Source organism: Ostrinia nubilalis, chromosome 4 (genome assembly GCF_963855985.1).
Source record: "Ostrinia nubilalis chromosome 4, ilOstNubi1.1, whole genome shotgun sequence".
Lineage (NCBI taxonomy): Eukaryota > Metazoa > Arthropoda > Insecta > Lepidoptera > Crambidae > Ostrinia > Ostrinia nubilalis.
In genome coordinates, this window is record NC_087091.1 from 17,009,503 (window position 1) to 17,034,498 (window position 24,996).

Here is a 24,996-nt window from a genome sequence, read left to right on the forward strand (position 1 = left end):
AAAGGACTGTTGATGGAGGTCACCGTATTTGCGCTCACTACTTGGCGCCACTGATTTGATCTGTGCCTTAGCTTTGACAGTGATGTGGGCGTCAGGTGAAGGTATCAGGGATGCTTTTAAATATATGTGGTCCCTGGCCTGGGGCGAGCATAATGCCATCTGTGGTGCCCAGGCAAGCCGATTCGCTGTTGGAGGGGAGGCTCTGAAAGTTATCAGGATATTCTTGTAATGATGAAACTATCTGCATGGCAGATGATACCTTGAAATGTCCATGCCCTTGAAAAGGGTTCCATTTAGTACCCAGTCGTATCCAATGTTCCACAAGATCGAACTCAAAAAAGACCCATGTGGATCTTCGGGCTCGATGCCATGGTGTCAAACCTGGCCGGCACTATTAAAAAGGAAAATTTACCGGTTCTACAGGAATTCTTCAGTCAAAAGACCCCTTAGATAAGGAAGAATCTTAAGGTATTGAAGTGCCTCCAATATGCAACTATCTGGGAAACGAGGCGGGACGCTGTTAAGCCTCGTCGAGGAGGACTATGGGCCTAGAATGAGAGTTACGGTCAGTAGTAGCTGAACTTTGTTCCCATGTACAATTACTTATGTGGCAGTTAATGATTTAAACAAATCTATTAATCCAACGTAAAAGTCAGTAAGTACCACTTACGTCATTTGTAATTAGAAACTTTCCGTTGTATAAGTGAGTAAATGACAAATAATACACTAATTGTGATTATTTTTTGATAATTCTTCATGATTTATAAAATATACCTCATATAAAACTATTATACCAAATTTCATCAATGTATGATAAATAGAACGCGAGCTACACATGTTTAAACCTTCAAACCGCTCTCCTGTAAAATTGGCCGTTTTCAGATACGTTATTATACGTAGGGACCGTCGATATATAAAGTAGGCATTTATTTCCACTTCGACTCGGTTCGGTCAACAAACCGGCCTAAGGTTTATTTAGGATCTTTTATTCTGACCTTATAATAGCAAGTAATGAATCTACATAAATGCACTTTGAATTTTGATCTGATACTTATTTCTTTCTTACTAGCCTTTGTATTTAGACCAATATCGATTGGTGTAATGTATAAAAATACGAAACAACAAAATTATTCAGTTACCCTTTGTAGCATTGAACAATGTGTATGGCCACAGGGTCATCGGTCGTTATAAAAGCAGGCGGAGGCTCGACTGGGGCGAGTGCGTCCGCGGCGCCGGGTCATCATGCTCCAAGACGGTTGATGGTTCATAAGGTGTAAGGCCAAGAAGGCAAGCTCTTAATGTGGGTAGTTTCGTAGAAACGCAACATTTTTCTGTATGAGCTCATTATGTTCTGTTTTTACGGCTTTTAAAAATGGCCGAAAAGAAGATACTTAACTCGTAAAAGTGAATAATATTACAATACCTGGCTATCTCGGTAGTTAATATCTCGTTTTTACTCGCTAGAGCAAAAAACGGCTACTGGTTAAAAAATAACCGAACATAAAGTGGCTGCTGGTTAATATCTTGTATTAACGCTACTGGTTAAAAAATGACCCGCAAAAATGACCGAATATAAAGTGGTTGCTGGTTAATATCTCGTATTAACTCGCTAGAGCAGAAAATGGCTACTGGGTAACATCTCGCATTACCTCGGAGAAAAAAATGGCTACTGGGTAACATCTCGCATTACCTCGGAGCAAAAGAATGGCTACTGGGTAACATCTCGCATTACCTCGGAGCAAAAAATGGCTACTGGTTAACATCGCGCGTTAACTTGGAGCTAAAAATGGGTCAAAGTTACGCGTCGTGTCACAACGCTTATAATAAAAATGTACGAGCACTTACACAAAATAGTTGTTACAACCAACCTTGTGTTGGGTCTAATTCTCGTCACTACACTGCACAACTTAAAATAATTACGTTTTTTGTCGGTAAAAACGTCCTGGTGACGTCACTTAAGCATTTTTCTTATACTGCGTGCGGTCGTTGCGCGTGCGCACAAAGGAATGAGACCGCTCGGACACCGAGCCCACAGCGTGGTAGGGGTGGGGTTGCCCGCTCTTTTGTTTTTTACTACTACTACGCTGAATATTGTGTGCGGATTGGCTTGTCGTACAGGGGTACTACACGGTAAAATAAATCTCGGAGGCGAAAGCAGGATAATAATCAGTTGTTGATTAACACTAGCGCTTAAACTATTATCTAATTAAATAAATCATTAACAACAAAATAATAATTCGTAAAACTGACACAAAATAATAATTGTAAAAAAATATTATAATTACTTCTACATGGTGTTAGGTTAATGGGTATATGAGCCGACACTAGCCCATGTTCACATGGGCATATAAATGATACCATTTAAATAGAATAATTTGTAAAACTGACACAAAATATAATTCATCATCATCATCATCATCATGTCAGCCATAGGACGTCCACTGCTGAACATAGGCCTCCCCTAATGCTTTCCACATTGATCGATTGGTAGCGGCCTGCATCCAGCGCCTCCCTGCCACCTTTACGATGTCGTCGGTCCACCTTGTAGGTGGACGTCCCACGCTGCGCCTTCCGGTACGCGGCCTCCATTCCAGAACCTTGCTGCCCCATCGGCCGTCAGTTCTGCGCACTATGTGCCCTGCCCATTGCCACTTCAGCTTGCTAATCCGTCGGGCTATGTCAGCGACTTTAGTTCGTTTACGGATTTCTTCATTTCTGATTCGATCTCGCAAAGAAACACCAAGCATAGCCCTCTCCATAGCACGCTGTGCAACTTTGAGCTTCTGTATAAGGCCTATAGTGAGAGGCCACGTTTCCGAGCCATAAGTTATCACTGGTAACACACATTGATTGTAGACTTAAATTAGTAGATTATAGATAGTAGTAGATTGTAGATAAAATATAATTGTAAAAAAATATTATTATTACTTCTACATGGTGTTAGGTTAATGATGATGCTATCAATTTTCTGACTTCACCATACCATTTATATGCCCATGTTAACATGGGCTAGTGTTGGCTCATATACCCATTCACCTAACACCATGTTGAAATAATAATCATATTTTTTACAATTATATTTTGTGTTGTTGTTAATGATTTATTTAATTAGATAATAGTTTAAGCGCTAGTGTTAATCAACAACTGATTAATGTAGGTAACTACGTCTCTGTGATTAAAGTAATAATTATTTTATTCTGTAATAATTTTAGTTTTTTTTTGTTGTTATTATTTGTTAGTAGTAGTTAAGAGTTACTTTTAATAACATTAAAGTGTTTATTGACTGATTAATGTAATTGCGCATCTGTGATTCTAAAACTAATAATCATAATTTGTTACCGTGATATTTTTATGTCAATTTTAGAATACTTTTTTTCGTTATTAATGATTTATTTAATTAGTAGTTTAAGTACTATTGTTAGTTAATCAACACCTGATTTATGTAACTACGTATTTGTGATTCTTAAATAATAATAATGTTTTGTAACAATTTTAGATTTCCTTGTTATTATTTGTTAGTGAGGAGTTTTAGAGTTACTTTTTATCACATTAGACTATTAGAGTGTTATTTATTGACTGATTAATGCAATTGCGCATCTGTGATTCTAAAAGTAATCTATAGGTTTATGACCATAATATTTTGTGACAATTAAACTTACTTTTATGCTGAAGATTTTTTAAACAGTGACTGTTAAATAAAACTGATCCGTCACGTTTAGGGAAATACCGGGGTGGTTGAAACTTGATTTAGTCCATCCGCCCCGTTAAACGATATACCGGGGTGGTTGACACTTGATGTGTTCCATCCACCCCGTTGAACGCTAAGACTATGACTACCGGGGTCGTTGAAACACTTTTTCCCATCCACCCCGTTGACGGGGCAGATCCACCGGGGCCGTTGGGACTAACCCTTTTTGTCGAGGTGCTCTCAGAGTTATCAGATTCGAGATTAGGTGCAAACTCTCTTAGAGTTTTATCTTTTTGCTTACGTTTTTTCCCCGTTTTGAAATCTTCGTATAATTTTTGAGCAGTAAGCAATTAACGTCAGCAACAGAATTCTGTTGGTTAAGGATTTTATTTTACGATGTAGCAAGCATGTCTGAATTGAACGTATTCCTTTGTTCCCTGAACCTTGTTTATTTGTGAAGGAAAAAGTCTCTTGTTCTAGACAGTTTAAAAGGGTAATAAATACTAAGGTTGGACGAGTTTCAACTGATAGTGCCTTGGCAAGATATCTTGCGTCCAAATGTGTAGACTTAATTGTTGTTGACAACAATTTAGTTAAATTAAACGTAGCAGCATTTTCAAGAATGTCCTGTTGTTTTAGGTTAACAATTTCCTAAGTTATATAAAATAATATTACCTATAACAACAGTTTATAGAGTATGGACCAATCTTATTGTTGTCTATAAATAGGAAGCTGAAGCCTATTTTGTTACAAATCGATTCTCAATGGTTTTTTTAGTTAAAGCAATTTACTTTTCTTATTATTTAGTAAATTGTTACTCTCTAATTTAACTTATAGTAGTGACTGCCACTGACAAAAATTGACTTGAGTGTTAATTTTCTTGAAGATGATGTAACAATAACTAATGCAGTTCAGTGCCAATATTATGTGCTTGTGTGCTTATTGTACACACATGATCATTATCATCATCATCATCATTTCAGCCATAGGACGTCCACTGCTGAACATAGGCCTCCCCCAATGCTTTCCATGTTGATCAATACTTTGTACACATAGATACCTCTAAAAGTACCTTCCACCTTTCCTTGTATTCCATTCAAATTTCTTGAGGGCGTCATTAATACCAAGTCATTTAAATCGACATTAAAATCCAAAATGAAAGACTCACCATGTTTGTCGGCGGCGACCGCGACCACCCATAGCACGAGGAGAACGTCCCCCCGCGCCATCTTCACATGCGTAAGCGCATCACCTAAAACAATAAGTGTGTTTGAGCACGGGAAAGCTGGCCAATAGTCAAATATTTGGAATAGCTGAAATAGTGACTATCGCTATCACTTTTCTTGATTAGTCCTACGAACTAGTTTTTGTCCGCTGATTTTTTGATAATGATTCTAATGGTGAAAGAATTTTGGAAATCAGTTGACAGTTTTCGAGTTTATTTGGTTCGTTCGTTTCAGCCGAAAGACGTCCACTGCTGGACAAAGACCTCCCCCAAGGATTTCCTCAAAGACCGGTCCTGCGCCGCTCGCATCCAGGCGCAAACATACAAATATTTCCTCTTTACAATATTACGAGTAGAATGAACAGTTTGCGAGGATGGGAAGTTTATTACGCAAACTACTCAACCAAATTATATGGAACATGGTATAGAGATAGCACAGTTTGTATCCTGGTTTTTGGGAGGAGGGGTACCCCTTTAAAAACGAGGATAAAAATGCGTGCTATATGACAGTGCTTCTGTGACAGACACTTTAAAACGAAATTCACACGAACAAGCCGAGTGTAAAAGCTAGTAATTTGCTTAAAAAAAATTTGTTTAAAAAAAAAGTGCAAACGTTTTAATTTTGATTGATATCATCAGCTGATTCACTCTACAAAACTATTTTGTTAAATGAGCTACACTCGTCACTCGTGTTCATAAACTAATCCAAGGATAAGCTGTTGTTGGATGAGTATAATACTGTAGACGAGATAAATAACTCGTTTGTGGTTAAAATTATTAGTAACACTAATTGATATTAATCATATTTAAGTATCAGTATATTAAGATAACTTTGTCTAGACTAATAACTACGATGTTAGACTTTGCGCTGGAAATGAAATGGTAGACATTTTGCCCCTTTATTACTACTTATTAAGTTCACCGATAGAAAAAAGACAGGAAATAGCATTAAAGCTAATTTTTACAATCAAATGCATAAGACATAAAACCTAATTTTAGACGTTTCATTATAAGAATCTTACAGGGATGAATAAGTCATTAATAACAAACAAAGCTTCATTTAAATTCAAAGCGTTCCTTCAAAGTCCCGCTCAGTCCTGCGGAGCCATCTTGTCGGTCTGAGGACCATTGTACGGCACCGCACCGTGACTAATTGGGCCTACACTTTAGGGAAAAATGCCCATTTATAGGCGTGGGCAAGCTGGGATTAGTGACGTTTAACTATCGGTGCGGGCTCATCGATTTTAAAATGATCTTTTTGACCGAATTCGAAAAAGGTCGAGGTTCTTATTAATAGAAACCAGAAATTCTTCTCTGAATGAATGTATGAAACATACAATTCTAGATTTGGAATAGGTACCTGTTTTTTACATCCTATCCTACTAATATTATAAATGCGAAAGTTTGTGTGGATGTTTGTTACTCTTTCACGCAAAACTACTGAACGGATTTTGATGAAACTTTACAGTATTATTGTTTATAGCCCAGAATAACATATAGGTACGCTATAATTTATGACGATCTGTGACAAACTAAATTTCACGTGGGTGAAGCCGCGGGCAAAAGCTAGTGTCCAATATTCTAATTACAGATACATTTTTTGTAATGTTTTGTAAGTACATCAGATTTTGAATATTCATAACCATCAGAGAGGAACCTCTACTTTTATGGAAACATAATATTGATTCAATTCTATCCATTAAATTGAGAGCACAAAACCGTAGTACTTATTATTATTCTGTGAAAAAACTGTAAGTCTAAAACATTATGGCATAAAACAAAGCAATCCACAAGGGAATATTCGAAAGCTTTTACCGAATAAAACATCTATACACCCCCAAAGACAGTAAATCCTCGATCAACACTCGTAAGGATTCGAAACTAGCGACAGAAGTATGAAATAATGTCTGGAGCGAATCGCATTTAGAACAGATGGTGGGTATTGGGCTCAAATTAGAATATACGACGGTCTAAGGCGATTGGGTTTCCTGGTGACAAGTGTGATGAAAGTGGTTTAAGGAAATTCGATTAAGGCGAGACTTCAAGGGAAGAGGACACATGAGAAGCGGCTATGGATATTGCTACAAAAGCTAGTAGTGCGTGAATAAAAGCTAGTAATAACTAAAAGAAAATAGGTAAGTAGGCATCACGAAATGAAAAGTTTATAGTAAAGAGCGCTGCTTATTATTTTAAAACAAATGTATTTTTTAACGATTAGCAAGATAATTTCGATTATTAATTTGATACGATACGAACGATGTTCTACAACTTTCGGAAATATATGACTTCTAATGATTCTAAAATTCCTTTTATTTTAATTTTCAATATCATAATTTTATTTAAAACAATTAAATAACATTGTATTTGAATTGAATTGTTAAAGTTTTAACGGTAACTATGACGATATCCAGTGCATTTTGTATGGAATTTGACAGATTTTTGACGTTTGTCAAAGTCAAAGTAAGATGGTGCAACCCAGCCTTATACTTTAGTATAAGTAATACAAATAAGTATACTCGTAGTCCTACAGGTTGTTATAAATACTATGTAGGTAATTTATACAAATCCATAAAGTGTTATTAAGAAACTACTTTAGATCTTGTCAGACGCAGTTTTGTTCTATACTGTCAGCACAATATTTCCTGCCATAAATAATTTCGAGCTCCTTTAATCCGCAGCTTAAGTAAATCATTTGATAACCGTCAGATTACAGAACAGTAGCTTTTATGAGCTTAATCCCGCTGATAATGTCGCTGATAGCACGTGTCAAAGTGGACTTATCAAGATTTATAATGACGCAGCGCGCATGAATCATTTTGGGCGTTTAGTTTAGGCGGTTTTGCAACTCTACACTTCGATAAAAACTTTATCTGAGTAATGATAATTTAAAGTAAGAAAAACATAATTAATGTTTATTATTTTTTATAAATTAATCATTATTCCATATTATTATTATTGGTTTTTCGGCTATACAGAGTATTTTTAACCGATTTTTAAAAAAAGAGCTTCTATGTTCAGCTGTATGTATTTTGTCTTATGTAAATGTTCAATTTAGTGCCAGTAACTTCTGAAATAGTACCTAGAGCTTAACGTAGACTGTGTTTGCTTTATATTAAGAATAGATAGTCCAGTAATATGTAATTTCATTTACCGATCAAATGAATTTACTTGATAATTGCCAAATATACAAAGGGCCTTAACCTAATCTTAAAGGTTCAATTCCCCGAATCAAATTTCATAAAGAAAAAGCCAAACAAACCGTGAAATTGTTAACCAAAGTAGATAATCAGATCAGCAAACCTTAAGCAATTAATCAAACAAAAGTCGTTAACAGAATTAACTGTGAACTCAGTGGAATTTGTTTAACTTCCCATCATTAGCTGAGGCCAGCACACAAGAGCGGACGCCTTGGAGTTAACATTTGGGGCTCTACAAAATCAAGCGAGAAACATTTTAGAAGTCCATACAAAACATCTTAGATGTACCTACTACAGTTTTAGGCTGAGTTGTACCACCTAACTTTAACGGCAACTATGTACATAACGATAACCGGTGCTTTTTGTATGGAGTTTGACAGATTTTTGACGTTTGTTAAGTTAAATTAAGATGGTGCAACCCATCATTTTAGACTTATAGACTGAAAAACCCTAAAATGATTCTAAAATACGTTTTTTTCTGGTTTAGAATTTTTTATGCAACTGAATACATTCTTCTTCATTGGAATTTTTCAATAGGTTTTAGCATCATTAATGCTTTCGTCACTCGTGTAAAGATCATTTTTTCACATCAGTTTATAGTTATTTATAAACAATGTTAAATACAAATTATTTGGACGAACTCGTAGAGGTGAATGCTACTAGCTCTATCAACCATTTAAAAAAAGGGCTGGGTTGCACCATCTTAATTTAACTTTGACAAGCGACAAAAATCTGTCGAACTCCATACAAAAACACCAGTTATCGTTATAGTTACGGTCAAAGATAGGTGGTGCAACTCAGCCTAAATGGAACGCTTTATTTAAATTAAAAATCTTCAGTAGCCATTTCTCAAAATAGAACCGGTTTATCAACAATAGAACAATAATAATGCGATGGTTTAGTGAGGCAGGCGAATCTCGAAGTGAATGCGGTGTTGTATTACCCAATACCTTGTAAGGAGCCGTCAGCAAACTAGAAGCTAAGGGCAAACGCATGCTTGCGACTTTATTTTCTTTATTAGGATACAACATACATAGGTACTAATGTTGACGTATTGAAGTAATTTGTGTTATTTATTGAGAGTATTGACAACCAACACTTGATTAACTTTTCAAACCAGGTTATCAGATTTCTTTTGGTGAGCTTATTATCATAAGATAATTATATGAATCTGAGATCATCTTAACTTATATTAAGTAATTCACTCTTCGCTCAATCGTAGAATTAAATTTATGAGATGTTTCATGATTTTATTTCATGTCGCAAATAGTTCTCTAAATAGTTTGTTACGCATAATTATTTAATGCCTACATCAGTTTCATTTTAGTATTACAAAATTAGACAGTATCAATTAATGAAATCTACAAATAGCCCGCGTTTCGATTTAATTCTCATTTCGAAATACATTATCAAATAGCTTGCAACAATACACACCGTTTCAACCGCAACAGCCTTTTATTTTAATCTATCCAACTCAACAGACCCGCATGCCTTTGTTTGGTGGAAATGCATCTTTATGATGAATAAAATACGATTTAAATTTAACAGAACAAATAAAGTCGCGTTATCGTTTCGTGTGCCCGACAGCCGGATGACGTCACAGTTGTCGGCGCATTGTCGAGTCTAGGGATGTGCAAATCTGATCTGTCATGTTGAAATTCAATCATTGTTCATTCATTTAACTATTCAATGACTACTGTAGTATAAGCCTACAATGAAGGCCTGTGGATTTCCACAGTACATGTATCAGTGATTTCTACTACCTACCTAATAAGTATATGTATTTAATTATGATTGATAGTAACAACACAGCAGAACACACAGAACAAGAGCACAAAGTAACAACACTTTGTACATATTTCAACTAGGAACCGCCTTACTACTATAATTTCTAGTTTTCCTAAAAGTTGACTGGGAGAAAAGGCCATAAGTATGTCATTAAATTTGTCTTTTGCATTTTATTTTTTGTACATCTCTACGATAGAAAAGCTAGTTCAAACTCAGTTTGCATCTATGCTCTTCTAGGTCATTAAATATGTATAAAAGAAAACTTGCCTATGTGAAATATCTATTTGTCACGTTCAGAAGAGTACACAATATTCATTCCAAACTATTGAATAAAATCCTTAAATTTAAATGAATATTTACGTATCTCTATTACTTGCCATCCCTACGCGAGTCTGCGTCCAGCCTTATTGTTCGCAGACGTCTGAAGTTGCCAGCCTTTGTTTTGTTTCCGATAAGGTCGACTTCCGACGTCCCCTTATCGGAGCTTTTGTTACGAAACTACGATCTTTTGCATGTTTAATGATCACTTAAGTAATGTCGGAGCTTTGATGGATGTTTAAGAATTTATGTACGATAGAGGTGTATAGTTTTGCGTAACGAAATTACTAGTAAACAATGCACATTGAACTGTGATTTTAATGTAGAGTTAAAGGTAAAATATTTATGAGATGAAACTGAATATTTATTTACCAATGTAGGTAGAGAACTTTGTAGGAAAGTAATTTTTATCACTCTCCCTTAATTATGTCTCTTTTGAATAGGGATGTTTCCTGGGTCAAAAAGCAAGAGTTTTAATTAGTCGGTCAGTTAACTTATCAAAAAATACTCTGCACGTATTTTTCACTTTTTCAAACTAATGAAAATTTAAAGAGATAAAGTGCGCCAAAGTTCGTAAGAAGAGGCTCGTGACGTCAATGAGTGCATAAAAATGCTGCACTTTGTGACGTGAAACGGAACTTCAACGCACCATAGCTATGTAATTATTTGTTAGATTGATAAATAAAAATATATGTGTCCAATATTTTTTGATAATAAACATGACGGACTTAAAAAAAATTTTTAGGAAACTAGCCTATTGACTAGCGGCCCGCCCCGGCTTTGCACGGTGCAATGGAATTTCGCGGCTTTTCTCTTCTATAATATTTATGCATGTTTTATACCTTTAAACCTGCCTCATGAGTCACTCTATCTATTAACAAAAACGGCATCAAAATCCGTTGCGTAGTTCTAAAGATCTAAGCATACACAGGGACAGACAGCGGAAAGCGACTTTGTTTTATACTATGTAGTGATGTATGTATTCGTTTTAGTCAGGTGTTCCTTTTCTATAACAGCTGCACTTTTGCGTCGTCAAAAAGGTTATATGGTATTATGACTGATCTAGCTAGCTAACTGACGTTTATCCCTTCCTTAGATTTACTGCCAACAATCAATAAATGTCTATCAATACCCTTGTTGTGAGTTACTTGTTTAGTTATAAGTTCTGGTATAATTTGGTTCAGTAAAGAGAAAAATAACAGAATTTATAAATCACAGTATCGCTCCTATTTACAATTGCGATGATTTTCCCAGAAGCTTAATCATACGAATGATACAAGCTCTAGACAATCCTGATTATCTTCAAACAATAACGAAACTAAGAAAAATAATGCTGGGTTTATGACCCGGGGCAAAATGATTTGTATGAACGTTCACGTACTAGTAGAGACGTAAAATTCAATTATTGTAACTACCTTGGCCAACTTAGAAGGGCTTGCCTTTCGGTTTTTTATGGACGTAACACATAAGTACTATAGAACAGTTAAGCTTTAAACCAGGCCTTTGGTTATTACCGGTTCGAGAATTTATAGTACGAGTATGTGCCCGATCTCATATTTAATTTATTGTACTTCAAATTAATGAAGAATTTCATTAAATTGTAGGAATTATGAAGTAAGAATTTTGCTCAACGACAACTAAAAATAGACGTCAAAACGAAGTAAGCTCTAAAGCTGTTAAAGGCGCCTAACATTTTCCTTTTACTTTGAATTATTTTGCTATTACTCGGTTTTCATTTTGAATTATTTACAGATTAATGGAAATAGAGTAAAAATACTTTTAGGGTTCCGTACCTCAAAAGGAAAAAACGGAACCCTTATAGGATCACTTTGTTGTCCGTCTGTCCGTCCGTCCGTCTGTCAAGACCCTTTATCTCAAGAACGCGTGAACGTATCAAGCTGAAATTCACATGAAATACTCAGGTCTATTGTCCCTTTAAGCTGTGAAAATATCAAACTTCTAAGCCAAGCCAATCAAAAAATACAGCCGATTATGTCGATATTTTCAACAAATTTTCGACACTCGCAAAGGAATCAAAACCTACAGGATACTTCTCGTAAACTCAGAATCTTGAAATTTGGCATAAAGCATTGTCATATAATGCAAATATAGGAAAAATTGCGAAAATTACATTTTTTTAATTATATAATAAAAATATTTTAATAAAATGAAACTTACTACCTTATTTCTCACGAACGAATAAAGGTATCAAATTGAAATTTATACCAAATACCTAGATCTATTGTCCCTTTAAGAAGTAAAAAAATCAAACTTCTAAGTTAACGCGATCAAAAGATACAGCAGTTTATACCGACACCGTAGACGAATTTCCGTCACACGCTAGGGAATCAAAACCTACAAGGTACTTCCTGTGAACTCAGAATCTTGAAATTCGGCACGAAGCAACGTTATATAGTACAGATAAAGGAAAAATTGCGAAAATGATAAATTTGAAGTTATATAAAATTTTAAATATTATTTTTGCTTACATGACATAAAATATTTTTTTAATAATTATAAACTTACTACCTACCCTTTTTCACATGAAAGCGTAGAGATATTAAAGTTGAAATTCATATCAAACACTTCTTAAATCTAATTGCCTCTAAACTGTGAGAAATTCTAAATCAACGCAAAAATTCAAAACGCTGAGGTAGGTACCTACCTATAATGCAAATATAGGAAAAATAAATAAATAAAAAATAATCATACCGCATATTTTGAAATTCGCCACTACTCGCAACGGAATCAAGTAAGTAATTTGATTTAATACGTCATAAATTGTAAACCGCTACGTTTGTACGGCGGAACCCTCGGTGTGCGAGCCCGACTCGCACTTGGCCGGTTTTTCTCATCATCTTAGGTTTAAGATTAGCCAAAACCATTCTTCCATTAATTTATTTTTTCCATTGCAACACAAATTCTACCTATTACCTTGATTTTTTAGAATCCAGCAGAGATGTAAACAAACACTTTCATACACAAATACATCATAATCACTTACGTGTTCATAATATCATACACACTAATTCACAAGCCCATGAAACCAACTTTATTCTCACGATCATACAAGTTTGAAATCAATCTTTGAAACAAATTATTTTAGCAAAATACGTGGACGATGAAAATTTGTGAGACTTGTCAAAATGACTTGACGTTTAAGATTAAGTGTTATCTCCATGTTGTCTCTGATACATCAGTGTTGTAACATGTAAGTCATAGACAATAATCGGTAAATTTAAACGATTTTATTTCAATTATTCAATCATTTTTATTACTGATTGCATTTAAATAGATTTAAATAGGGTATTAATTCAACAATGTATCTTTTCTTCATTGAATGTACTACTAATTATTTAATGCACTGCTTTTTAAAGCATTATAAATTCTTTCTATATGTACGTAAGTACTACAATAATTTCAATTCGCGATTAACGAGAGGTTTTATTGCCTCACTAATGCACAGATTATTTTTTTTTTGTCAGTTGGCCATATTTGTTTAAGTTTCTGCTGAATTCTAAAAAATTCGACTGTAATTGTCTGAATATTTCCAAGTTCTCTATTGCATTTTTTTGGTATTCCGGTATCTGTAACTGATCAATAAACTTAAGTTCCCTTCCATAGCCATTTACTTCACAGAAGGCTACTCAGTTACTTATAAGGTCATATTAGCCATGATTGCTATTGATCTGCCTTTAACCATGTGTTCCGAGGTCACTATGTTTTGTGTTATCCACACTGTGATTACAAATCTTTGCTAATTAAAATGTATTCCCATTGTCAGGTTCTGCTCAGTCATTACGTATAATTTGATGGTTATATTTCATAAAAGAAGTACAGATTAATCGTATAATAGAATAAAGAACTTTTTTGCGCAAGTTCGCACACGTGTCTATCATTTACTTTGTTGAGCTTACAAAAGTTTAATCCAAATTGCTACGTAATAATTATTTAATGAAAGACCAGTCATTAATTTGTTTCATTTTGACAGTAATAACTCTGATCAAATTGGCCGAAGTCAATGGACTTATTCTAAACTTAATAGGACTGTACTTACATTTATTGTACACATTTAAATGTCTTGTAACTTGTTACTAAGTAATTGATTCGGAAATAAAATAAATTTTATGATAATTTTACAATTATTTTCTTGTTACCAAATTAACCAGTTATGGTAAAATATTTTCTGTTTAACACGCCACTATTATGATGTACTTTACATTTTCGTAATCGTATGATTATCATAACCATTACATTGAAACTATGGGGACCACACTAATGAAAACCGCCATAAAACTTTCTACTCATCAAATTTTATGTGCGACGTCTTTTCCTAAACATTATGTCATCTACGTAAACAAAGCTCTGGTTGCGACACAGAGGCGCGCATCAAAAGTCTAATAGGTGCTCCTTCTAATCTCTGAAACTATCTCCACCACGTGACAAAGCTTGGTAATGGGCACTGTCATTAGCCTATTTTCCTGAGGCGGCTCACTTTTTATCAGATTTAAAGTCTTCTCCCAACACAATGAGGATCAGTACTGTTGTAGAAAATTCAATAAAACTAGTATCTACGTTAATCTTTAAGACATAAGAAAGATATATCTTTTTGAATTATCCAAATCGGACCATTACTTACGAAGATATTAAGTAATAAAGATAGGCCGTTTTTGCCGCTAAAAGTCAACGTACGCAAGGCCGCGTGACGTCATTATATCCGAATCGAGCGCAGCCGGCGTACTAATGGGATGGAAAATATTTTTTTCCGGCTAAACTATCAGTTTTAGAAAAAAACTTTTAATAACATTTATTCTTCAAAATAAAGTAACCTATCGACCAGTAATTTTTAAAAATAAAAATTGTGAAAAATAAGTATTACTATGTCCAAAAACCACATTTTCATAGGATTCGATGCAATGCGGAGACGCGGTTGGGGTGAGTGTAACTTATGATTGTTTGTATTGAACATAATAATACATAATATGATGCTAATACCCAGTTTCTGGCCTGGGGGGGGGGGGGGGATAAGTCATACCCAGCTTATAGCCTGGGGGGAGGGGCAAGCCTTACCCAGCTTCTGGCCTTGGTGGGAGGGGGGAGAGGCAAGTCATACCCAGTTTCTGGCCTGGGGGGGGGGGGGGGGTAAGTAATACCCAGCTTCCGGCCGAGGGGGAGTCATACCTAGCTTATGCTTATGGACTGGGGGAAGGGGCTAGCCTTACCCAGCTTCTGGCTTGGGGAGAGGGGGGGGGGGGAGGGGTCAAGTCATAACCAGTTTCTAGGGCTGGGGGGAGGGGCTAGCCTTACCCAGCTTATGGCCTGGGGGAGGGGGGGGGGGGGGATCAAGTCATACCCAGTTTCTGGCATTTCTGGCATGGGGGGGGGGGGGTGTCATACCCAGCTTCTGGCCGAAGGAGAGTCATATCCAGCTTATGCTTATGGCCTGGGGGTAGGGGCAAGCCTTACCTAGCTTCTGGCCTGGGGGGAGGGGGAGGGGTCAAGTCATACCCAGTTTCGGGCCGGGGGGGGGGGGGGGGGGGTAAATCATACCCAACTTCTGGCCGAGGGGGAAGTCATGCCCAGCTTATGACCTGGGGAGAGGAGAGGGGCGGGGTAGTCATACCCAGCTTCTAGGCTAAGATTAAATAGATTTTCAGCACGGAGCGGCTGTCCTTTCCTGCAGCAGCTGGCCCGCCCATGGGAACGGCGAATAGATAGGTAGGTTTAACTCAGAAAAACTAAATAACAGGTAGGTATTAACTATTAAGTGTACATCGAAATGATTTTCATAGCAATGTCTTATTGTTAGAAGTTATACCTTATTGTTAGAAGTAAATAAATTAATACTTATACATTTTTATATTTTACTTGGAAGAAGATATGACTCTAACAACACTTATGTACACTTTATTTGAATAAATCGCCAAATATACCACCGCGGAGACCCCAATCGCGTCTCTGCGTGCCATTGAATCGTATGAGCGTATGGATTTTTTGCGTTATTTTTCACAATTTCCATTTTTTAAAATTACCTATCGATAGCTTACTTTATTCTGATGAATAAATGTCATAACAAGTTTTTCTCTAAAACTGATAATTTGGCTAGAAAAAAATATTTTCTATCCACGCAGTACGCCGGCAGCGTTCGGATCGGATATAATGACGTCATCGTCCCCGCGCCGGGCGATCAGTGAACTTTTTTAGTAATTTGGCCATAACTTCGTCAATTTTTGTCGTAGAACAAAAATTTTTGCACTGTGTATTAAGGATTTCTTAGCCCTATAAATCTGCATTCACAGCTAAAAATCGAAATGATCCTCATTGCGGTAGCTCGCTCACCGTTGCAGCGTTGTCGGTCGTAAAAAATAAACAAAATAACGACTCCGTGCCTTCAGACTAGATTACGATAACTTCGTGACCGAATTCTGTATCATCGCGATGAATTGGATCATAAACATTTATGGTAGGTATCAGAAAAATATCCGGCTACCAGTAAACTCAAGCACCAACAAAAAACGGAAGTTATGCAAGTAAAAAATGATACGTCAATTATTGCGTTTGTAAAACCAGATTAATAGGGCCAATAAATTCATCACGATTTTCGTAAGAATCTTGAATGGTCACTGAATCATGTCAAGTTATTTATGAGTAAACAACAGATATTTTTCAAACTCCCAACATAAAATATGTTAATAAGAAATAATGAATAAATTAGATTCATGCCCAACGCGAATATAATTAATGTTACCGTCAAGAATAATCACCTTAATAACGCCAAAACAATCCACAATTATTATTCATAAGCACTGAAAACTAATTGAGTTGTCACAGTCGTCTGTTATGATAAATCCTCGCCGATAATTAATATAAGTCACATCACATCAGAGTAAAGTAGAAAACAAGTCACTCCACGTATGCAAATACAACGAAAACTGTTTTCACGTATACGCGATTCCGAACGACAGGGCGAGCTCGGGCCGACACGTCCGTTGCCCCCGAGACGCGCGATTTGACTGTTTGCTACAACCGCTCCTAACCGAGGGGAACAGGGAATGGGGAAGGGGCGGGGAGCCTCTCCAACTGAGGAGATAACTTTTGATCTTTTTGGAGGCATAGAAGATTTTAATGATGCAGTCACATCTGGTGATACAGAAAAAGTGAGCCTAAGTGTTAATGCATGTCAGGACTCAAGAGCTTACCCGAAACGACGTGTCAGAAAAAGCGACACTTAAGTTGCGGGTGACATTTTAAAAATATCCAAAGACAATTCGGTTTGATTGGTAATAAAACTTCAGCGGTCCGACTATGAAAATGGGGAAACGTTACGGTTTAGATTAGAATCTTCAGACGTTGAAATTGGAAGAAATACGAAACGTCGACGAGCGGGATATTGCGTTTTATATTCTTCCGTATTATTTTCACATCATCCGAGACATCTTGGGGCAGACAATATTGCACAAGGCGGTTTTTGTAGTTGCCCCGCACATGTCAGGGGTCCTACAAAGGCCCGAATATCTCAGCAGGTACAAAACGAACCCCGGTTCAAGTTACAACGGACTTCTCATAGATTAATGACGGGAACATTGTGGAGTTAAGAACCCAAAAATTTACAACTGCATTGTGTTTTGAATCTAACAAAAGGGCACAAAAGATAGGATCGGCTTCTGTTATTACCTTATCGTTTAGCTGAGATCTCCGTGATTTCTCTCACTTTTAGAGTAATACGAGAGCCATTATCAATGGGAGATTTCTTTTACACGAAACCCTAATCTGGCCTATACAGATGTTTGGGAGGCGTACCGTTAACCAGCATACAAATAATCATATTGTAAGATTCAAGTATTATTCCCATATTTTCAATGTTTCTTTTTCATAATAGAGTATCACCCCAATTGTAACAAGTATTTGTTGACTGCGGAAATTACAAGCATTTTGCTCTATCTGTACCTTACATTAACGCAACAAAAGGTAAACATAAGATTCATTCTTGCTTATATCCTTAAGTATAAACCTAGCAAAAAAGAAAACTACGCATTTAAAGTAGGCAGTACGTTACAAAATATTACTAGACTCAACCAACCGACTCTCGATCGCAAAGCAAATGCGTACGATCAGAACAGGAGTAAAACAAGTGAGAGATTTATTATTTGTATTGATCACGTTGATTTATGTGCATGTCGCGATGCGAAAACAGACTTGAGGAGTGCTATCAATAATAAAAACACTGCATTGGTAGTTGTGGGTGATAAATCATCTCACGGTACAATCACAATAGAAGTAGACAAAGCAGACTTAGTTTTTGTTTAAGATATTTTGTTATGTACACGACGTTTTGTTATGTAACTCACGATATCTATTAAGGGAAAAAAGCTCACAATAAATTCTGAAGATTTTTGATAGTAACTGTAACATTTTCATCGCAAATCCTAAAAAGTTAATCGTTATCTTAAGGAGCTACTAGTAGCGTTGATTGTTTATACTGCTTTAACACTTATTAACGTTCTCAAGGTCATGAATGCTTTCGCAGTTCTCCTCATAGCCTTGAGTTTTCCTGTTTCCAAAAAAGTATTTCTATGTCATTCTGTATTGTGTAAAGTGTGAAACAAAAGCTTCAAACAGTCATGCTACAGAGCGTAATGAGTAAAGATGTACCGGATAATCTTCTATTAGATGAAGAGACCGTTTACAAAGGACGAAAACTTTAATTGATAATGTTTTTCAGTTAAACTATGAAGTGAAATTATCGACTGATCTCTAGATTTAATCGCAAAAAGTTTTAAGCATAGAAAGTAAAATTTCCTCCAGTAAATCTAACATTGAGGTGAATCGGATATCCCTTAAATTGAGCTCGAATTCCAAACTATCGGTCGTTTAGAAACTGACTTGTCAGCGCCGACTTGTCAGAAGGCCCTCGTCGGCGCATCTCTAGTAATGAGTAATGGTCGGTTCATTACTCAAGGCTGAGTTCGCTGTCTGTCGCTGGTGCGTGTCGATGCGCTGAAAGTTGTTTTGGTGAACGATGCGTTAAGTGATTATGACGACAAAGGTTAGAAACTTAAGAAAATGTTTTGGTTAATTTTTGTTTCAACCAAATACTGTGCAGCAGAAATGCAGTTTAGTAAAACGTATCACAAATCAGCGTATTTTCATCGATTTACCTACATAAAACAACTTTCAGTATGTGCTGTAACTTTGTGTCTTTTATGACAGAGTAAATAATGCAGCATTCGGGGATATTTATTTCCAAAAACAAACAAATTTATTTTCGTGCGTTTCACGTAAAAACGTCAATTTTAACAACCGAATGCAACTGTAGGCCATATGCGTCCACATCATGTTCGATTGCAATCTCCTCGCTTATGGCACTGCCGAATTTATCACGCTCATTGAGATTCTGAAAACTCAGCGCCGGAGATAAGGTAAAATTCGTCTTTACAAATTGCCTCATTTTTTAAATTCCCCACCGTTTACCGTCTTGAATTATTTGGAGATAATTAAAAGTCCTGATTGCTTGCGTTGATCCTGCGCTTGCTAATTAAGCCTCAATAAATTGCGGGGTCTAACCACGGTTCTGATTGCCTGTGACCGCTCGCCGCTAAGAATCCATTGTTATTCTAAAAGCGTCCGCGCTTTGTTCATCCATCCGTCGTATATTCGATGCACTTCTTATTCTTATCGGGAATTTCTCCGCGCACGTCCCCATGCAGGCGTATACAGTGCCTTTATGGGCAATTTACGCCAGACTCCGATAGAAATGTGTAGAAATGAGGTCTGCTACGGAAAAGTCTATTTTGTTTTACGGACTGTGCGAGTTGTTTTATCGGATTGTGAGGACGTTCCCGAGTTATGTGGAAAAGGTCGCGACTCCAGATAGTTTGCCGCGATAAATGTATCACTGGAAGTGGGACCGGTTGCGTCAACTATCGATAAATTTTAAACTGATTACATTGTTCGGACCGATGTTGTGTGTAAGCTTGTAGAGCTTGCTAAGGTAGGAATTGTTTTGGATGTTATTAATAGCAAAGCTGCTGTAAAGTATATTCTAAAACCGCGTCAGACACACACTGTAATAACATTGCAAGTTTGAAATTATATCGCAGCGCTTGTTGACTCCGCCGTGGCCCCGGGCGAGTCCATCGTTCATAGCTCAACTCAAACACCGAGAAAATTAATCCCCGTTTACTTCGTTAACTACCATCAGTTTGTTTGTTTTTCAATCGTTCCGACGTTCACTTGAATTCAAAGATCGTATTCCGGGTCAAATATCGAAAGGGCTTCTAATATTCTACGTGACTCCGTCGATGATAATAGATCCAGTTCTTAAAATTCCATTAAGATTGAGAAACTTTTTTTTCATCTTCGTGTACGTTTCTTGCCCCATTGTTGGAGAGAAATTGTTTGTAACGGTTATGCTTTTCCGCATTTTCTTCGTTTTTGCACGTGTCAGGTTTCTAACTGTTCCCTGCTGTGTCGTTGTATTCGTCAGCTCCTTTTAAACACGAGTTCCATTTGCTTTCGAGTCGACGACAAAACAAGCCCTGGCCAAGTCCTAGCATCGATACATTATCTCTTTACTCACAAACAAATAGAGACTGAATCCCGACTAAATAAGAGGTTTTCCTTCGGGATCGTAGGCAGGGAATAAAAGTGGCACGAGCTTCGGTTGCTGCGGTTTTATTGTACCTAATAAAATCTCCTGAGCTTCGATACAGCGGCTGCTTGAATTATAAACGCGCTATACAGAGATATAGTGATTTTGAAAGATCTGCGGTTCTGGATTTAATTGCTATTACGTTACTTTTATACTTATTGGCCTAACTAGTTTAATTACTGTTATTTGAATAACTTTATTTTATCTTTATTCATATATAAAAGCTTTAATTTAACGCTTTCCTGGATAACAGTACACATTATAATAGTTTACTATTTTACGGCTGGCAGCTACGGTCAGTAAATTTTGTATTATGTCCGTCTGACCTGCATGTTGAATACGAAAACAAATTTTCATAATCTTTCACGGCTAACGTTTACTCTTAACGCCTCAATAAACTTTAAGTATTTTAATCAAGTCACCTGCATCTCCTAGATGTTTTATGCGAGCGTTATTTATACGGGCATATTTCGCCGGGCGCATTTTGAATTATAAACAGTGCTGGAGGCGGGATGGCAGTCGTGGGCTACCGGTGAGGTCGCCTCACGACGCCATTTGTCCAGCGCCTAGGGCCCGTGCAATTTGCATCGGTGAGCCACGCCTCGTGGCTCCTACATCGCTTTGTGGTGAGCTAGTCCGGGAACTATCCGACCTGCAACCGTGGTTGAAGCTATTACTTGGATAGCGCAAGGGAAATACTAGGGGAGCTTCATTTTCAAACATTAAGTCAAGTTCTTAATTTTGATGTAGTGTAAGGAAATTTTAGCCTTCCTTTGGCTTAGTCTGTATCCCTAACCCTAGCCGAATTTCCCGGCTGTAAATCTAGCCAAAGCTGACAAAAACATGCCTACCGTGCTGCCTATTACCTAGCAAGTAACTACAAGGAAAGGTAAAAGCTTTCCAAATGACAGTAAGTATTCAATCTCTGTATAAATAGAATAATTAAATCAACTTCAGTAAAGTGTGCGAAAGTTCTTAGCCATCCTATACAAAAGCACACAATCAAGTCATATCCAACAATCAGAATTCCAGATCATGGTTTTAAACACACAACGGATACTTTTCGGACACCGCTCCCTCATCTACTCCTATTGTCCCTTCCAGTAGACTATCTTTGTGATCAACTATAGATTTTTAATGCATCTTTTTGCGGTTTCATGTTCCTTGTACGGCTTCACCTCTTCCAATATTCATTTGTGCCGCACAATTTTTCTCAACCATAAACTCCGTATTAATTCTAAAACAAACACACCTCTCGAAGCATTTGAAAATTATAGGCTTGAGAAATTTAATTAGATACAAGTCAAAGCAATATTTTACAGGGCGTTTAGCATATGAAACCCAATAATAAACGACTCGAGTATATAAATGTTAATCTGAGATCGGCATCGTCGAGTGTCTGATATATCGCCTATTATCGTAAAATACGAATTTAGTATCGCAAGTAATCAATTTTTAATTACATCTTACCTTGTTGGTTCATCCTACAATTTCTATGCGATGATGACTCTTGATACTTGAAGACGATTCGATTATTAATTTCCAATGTTTCTACACAGGTTAATTGAAGAAAGTTTAAACATTGTACTTTAATTTATGTAAAGAAACGATTGTTTATAACTAATCTTTATCTAGTTGGCTGTCTGTTACTTCAACGAAGGTTGTAATAAACCTGTCGTGTTGTAGCAGTTTACTGAGTTAATGGCATTAAAACTAATGTTGTAACTATGATTTGCTGTTAGCTTATAAGTCTCTGTGAACTTTGGCATTCACTTAGTAATAAATCATGTTGATCCATCTGGTAGTGCCATTAAAGGAGTTTATCTGATGCCATCATTTACTTGACGGATCATCGAATAATTTGTTTAAAATTATTTCATTATCTTAGATTTCTAAAACTAAAAAGTTCAATTTGCAGCATCCCTTAGAGCTATATTGGTACTCCTGTATCAACAGATTCCCTCAACGTTCAAAGTACTACAAATAAAAGGACATTAAAAGTCATAATAACTTTAATAGCAGGTCTTGCGATGACATCCACGCTCTCGCTCCACTCCGCTCGCCGGTTGATTGCAACTCATTCTCCTCAGACGTTTTACTACTTTTATGAAAAACACGAATGTCCTCCCCCTTTGACGGCAAGTTTATTCCTCCATTAACTCCTCCAGCCATAACGTCTTTGATCTCAACAATAATTTCTTATTTTAATACTCAGTCAGCAAACCGTAAGATAACATATTGCGGAACACAATTTAATTTGAATAAAGGTGCAGTCTTGGATAGAGCATGTTTCGCTTTATGTGTGTTTAAGATCTATAAATTGTACAACTCCTTAGCGCAGGTTAAAATGTTAAAGGGGTTGTATAACATTCGTGATTTGTAATTCTAATTTAACGTCAGAATATTTTCAACGAGCGTGGGTAAAAAGCGCAGGAACTTATCTGGAACATAATCAATTTCGATGTCTTATTGTGATGTAATTAAAAATAATGTTCTCTAGACAACAACAAACAATACCCGATAATTATTTATCAAGTACAAAAAAGGCAATTGCAAAGTTCGTATCGAAGTGCGTGTTAATACTCGTGATGTTTATATTGAGATTGTTATCGTTAATATTAACGAGGTTAATCAACTTGTTAAAGATCGGTACATTTTGTTCGGTTTTATTTAAAAGACGATCCTCTCAGCAATATTGCTAATCGGAACTTGTTAAGTAAAATAATTCCTCGTAATCTGCAATTGAAAGAATTTGAGGAAAGTAATCTTTAAAGCAATTAACTAAAGTTGCTTTTTGGAAATGCGGAAGAGCCTCATACACGTTGCTTACAGATCAACAAGGTAAATGTTTGCTAATGCCGAACCCGACAGAAGAGTTTATTTTAAAAACTTGTGCTTGTGAGATAAAGCGAATACCTAAATTAATTTCAATGGGTTTAATGCGTTAACTGTTTTGATAATTAAAAAAGTAATGATAATGTTTCTGACAGCGTAATTTTTAAAAGATTTTATCCCATTATAATTTTCTTTCTTGCGAATAAGGCTTTATATTGTTGCTATAAAGTCTCGATAAAAGAGCTGCACTTGCGCAAGAGATTGGGAATGTTTATTTAGTAAATAGAGAATCGAAAACTGTAAATACCGTATCACCGGAGAGTGCAAATACAGTTGTTTAAGAATCTTTTGTTCCGGAAAATCTTGATCTTACTTTGCAAAACTTTGGTTCGTTCAGTACTTCAAATTCTACTCTTGTATTGCTTTTGAGGATGAAGTGGTTTTAAGATATACAAGCAGACTTCATCACAGTTTGTTTGTTTAGTTTCAAGGTCACAGAGAAATTCCACTGTGAAAGTGACAAAACAATTCGCTGCCGCTTGTGTGCGCAAGAATTTCTCTCCGCGCGGAGTTTAATAAATCATAATATTTTCAACTCGAGCCGCACCCCCGGGATTAAGACTGATGTTTTATTTGACACGTACACATTCATTTTTCACGCAAAAAGGCTAAAGATAAAAACGTTGAGCTGCGGATGGAATAACGGGAACATATTACCGTTCAACTAGACGTCAGGGAGTTTTCGTTTGCTGATTGTTTTTATGTAGATTTGCTTTGTGATGGTGTTTATCTCTGCCTTTGATACTTATTTTAAAGCTTATGTATGGATTTCAGTTAGTTGCAATAATTGCGTTTTTATCTAAATCAAAATGTCGTTATCAACCATCTTTATTTGTAAAAGTTATAAAAATACTTCTTGATAAATGTATTAAAAAGCTTGATATTTATCTTGAAACAAACCGCAATCAACACAAACGATGCCGCAAGAAAAAGCTCTACAAACCTAGCTAAGGGTACGAACGTAAGAAATTTTGTATTTTAATGACTCTAATTAAAACATAATTGCTGATCCGTCACAATGTCATGGTTTTTGCCTCGTTTATATTTTCTTGCTCATCAACAACAACTCCAGACGTCTCATCGAAAATTCATACGTATTCATAACTTGTTATTTCATTATTCATATTTTTATGAAGAACAAGATAAGGTAGCTTTTTCTTGCCCCTATCTTGACTGAGTGCCCTATTTTCTGGGACAATCCCGGAGCTATGCCCTGAAGGGTCGACCTTAAGTG

The 24,996-nt window shown here is 36.4% G+C and overlaps 1 protein-coding gene across 3 annotated transcripts in view; it reads right to left on the bottom strand.

Moving 5' to 3' along the window:
* LOC135071273 (netrin receptor UNC5B-like) overlaps positions 1 to 24,996 on the bottom strand; it is a 132,639-nt gene that overhangs the window by 58,429 nt on the left and 49,214 nt on the right. For 2 of the 3 annotated variants that reach the window (XM_063965066.1, XM_063965064.1), the window contains exons 1-2: positions 16,981 to 17,215; positions 4,857 to 4,940 (exon numbers count right to left, since the gene is read on the bottom strand). In XM_063965066.1, coding sequence (XP_063821136.1) covers positions 4,857 to 4,917 — 61 coding nt within the window. In that variant the 5' untranslated portion in view covers positions 4,918 to 4,940; positions 16,981 to 17,215. Of the gene's footprint in view, positions 1 to 4,856; positions 4,941 to 16,980; positions 17,216 to 24,996 lie in introns of those variants that run through there. The other variant, XM_063965065.1, reaches the window with a different exon arrangement.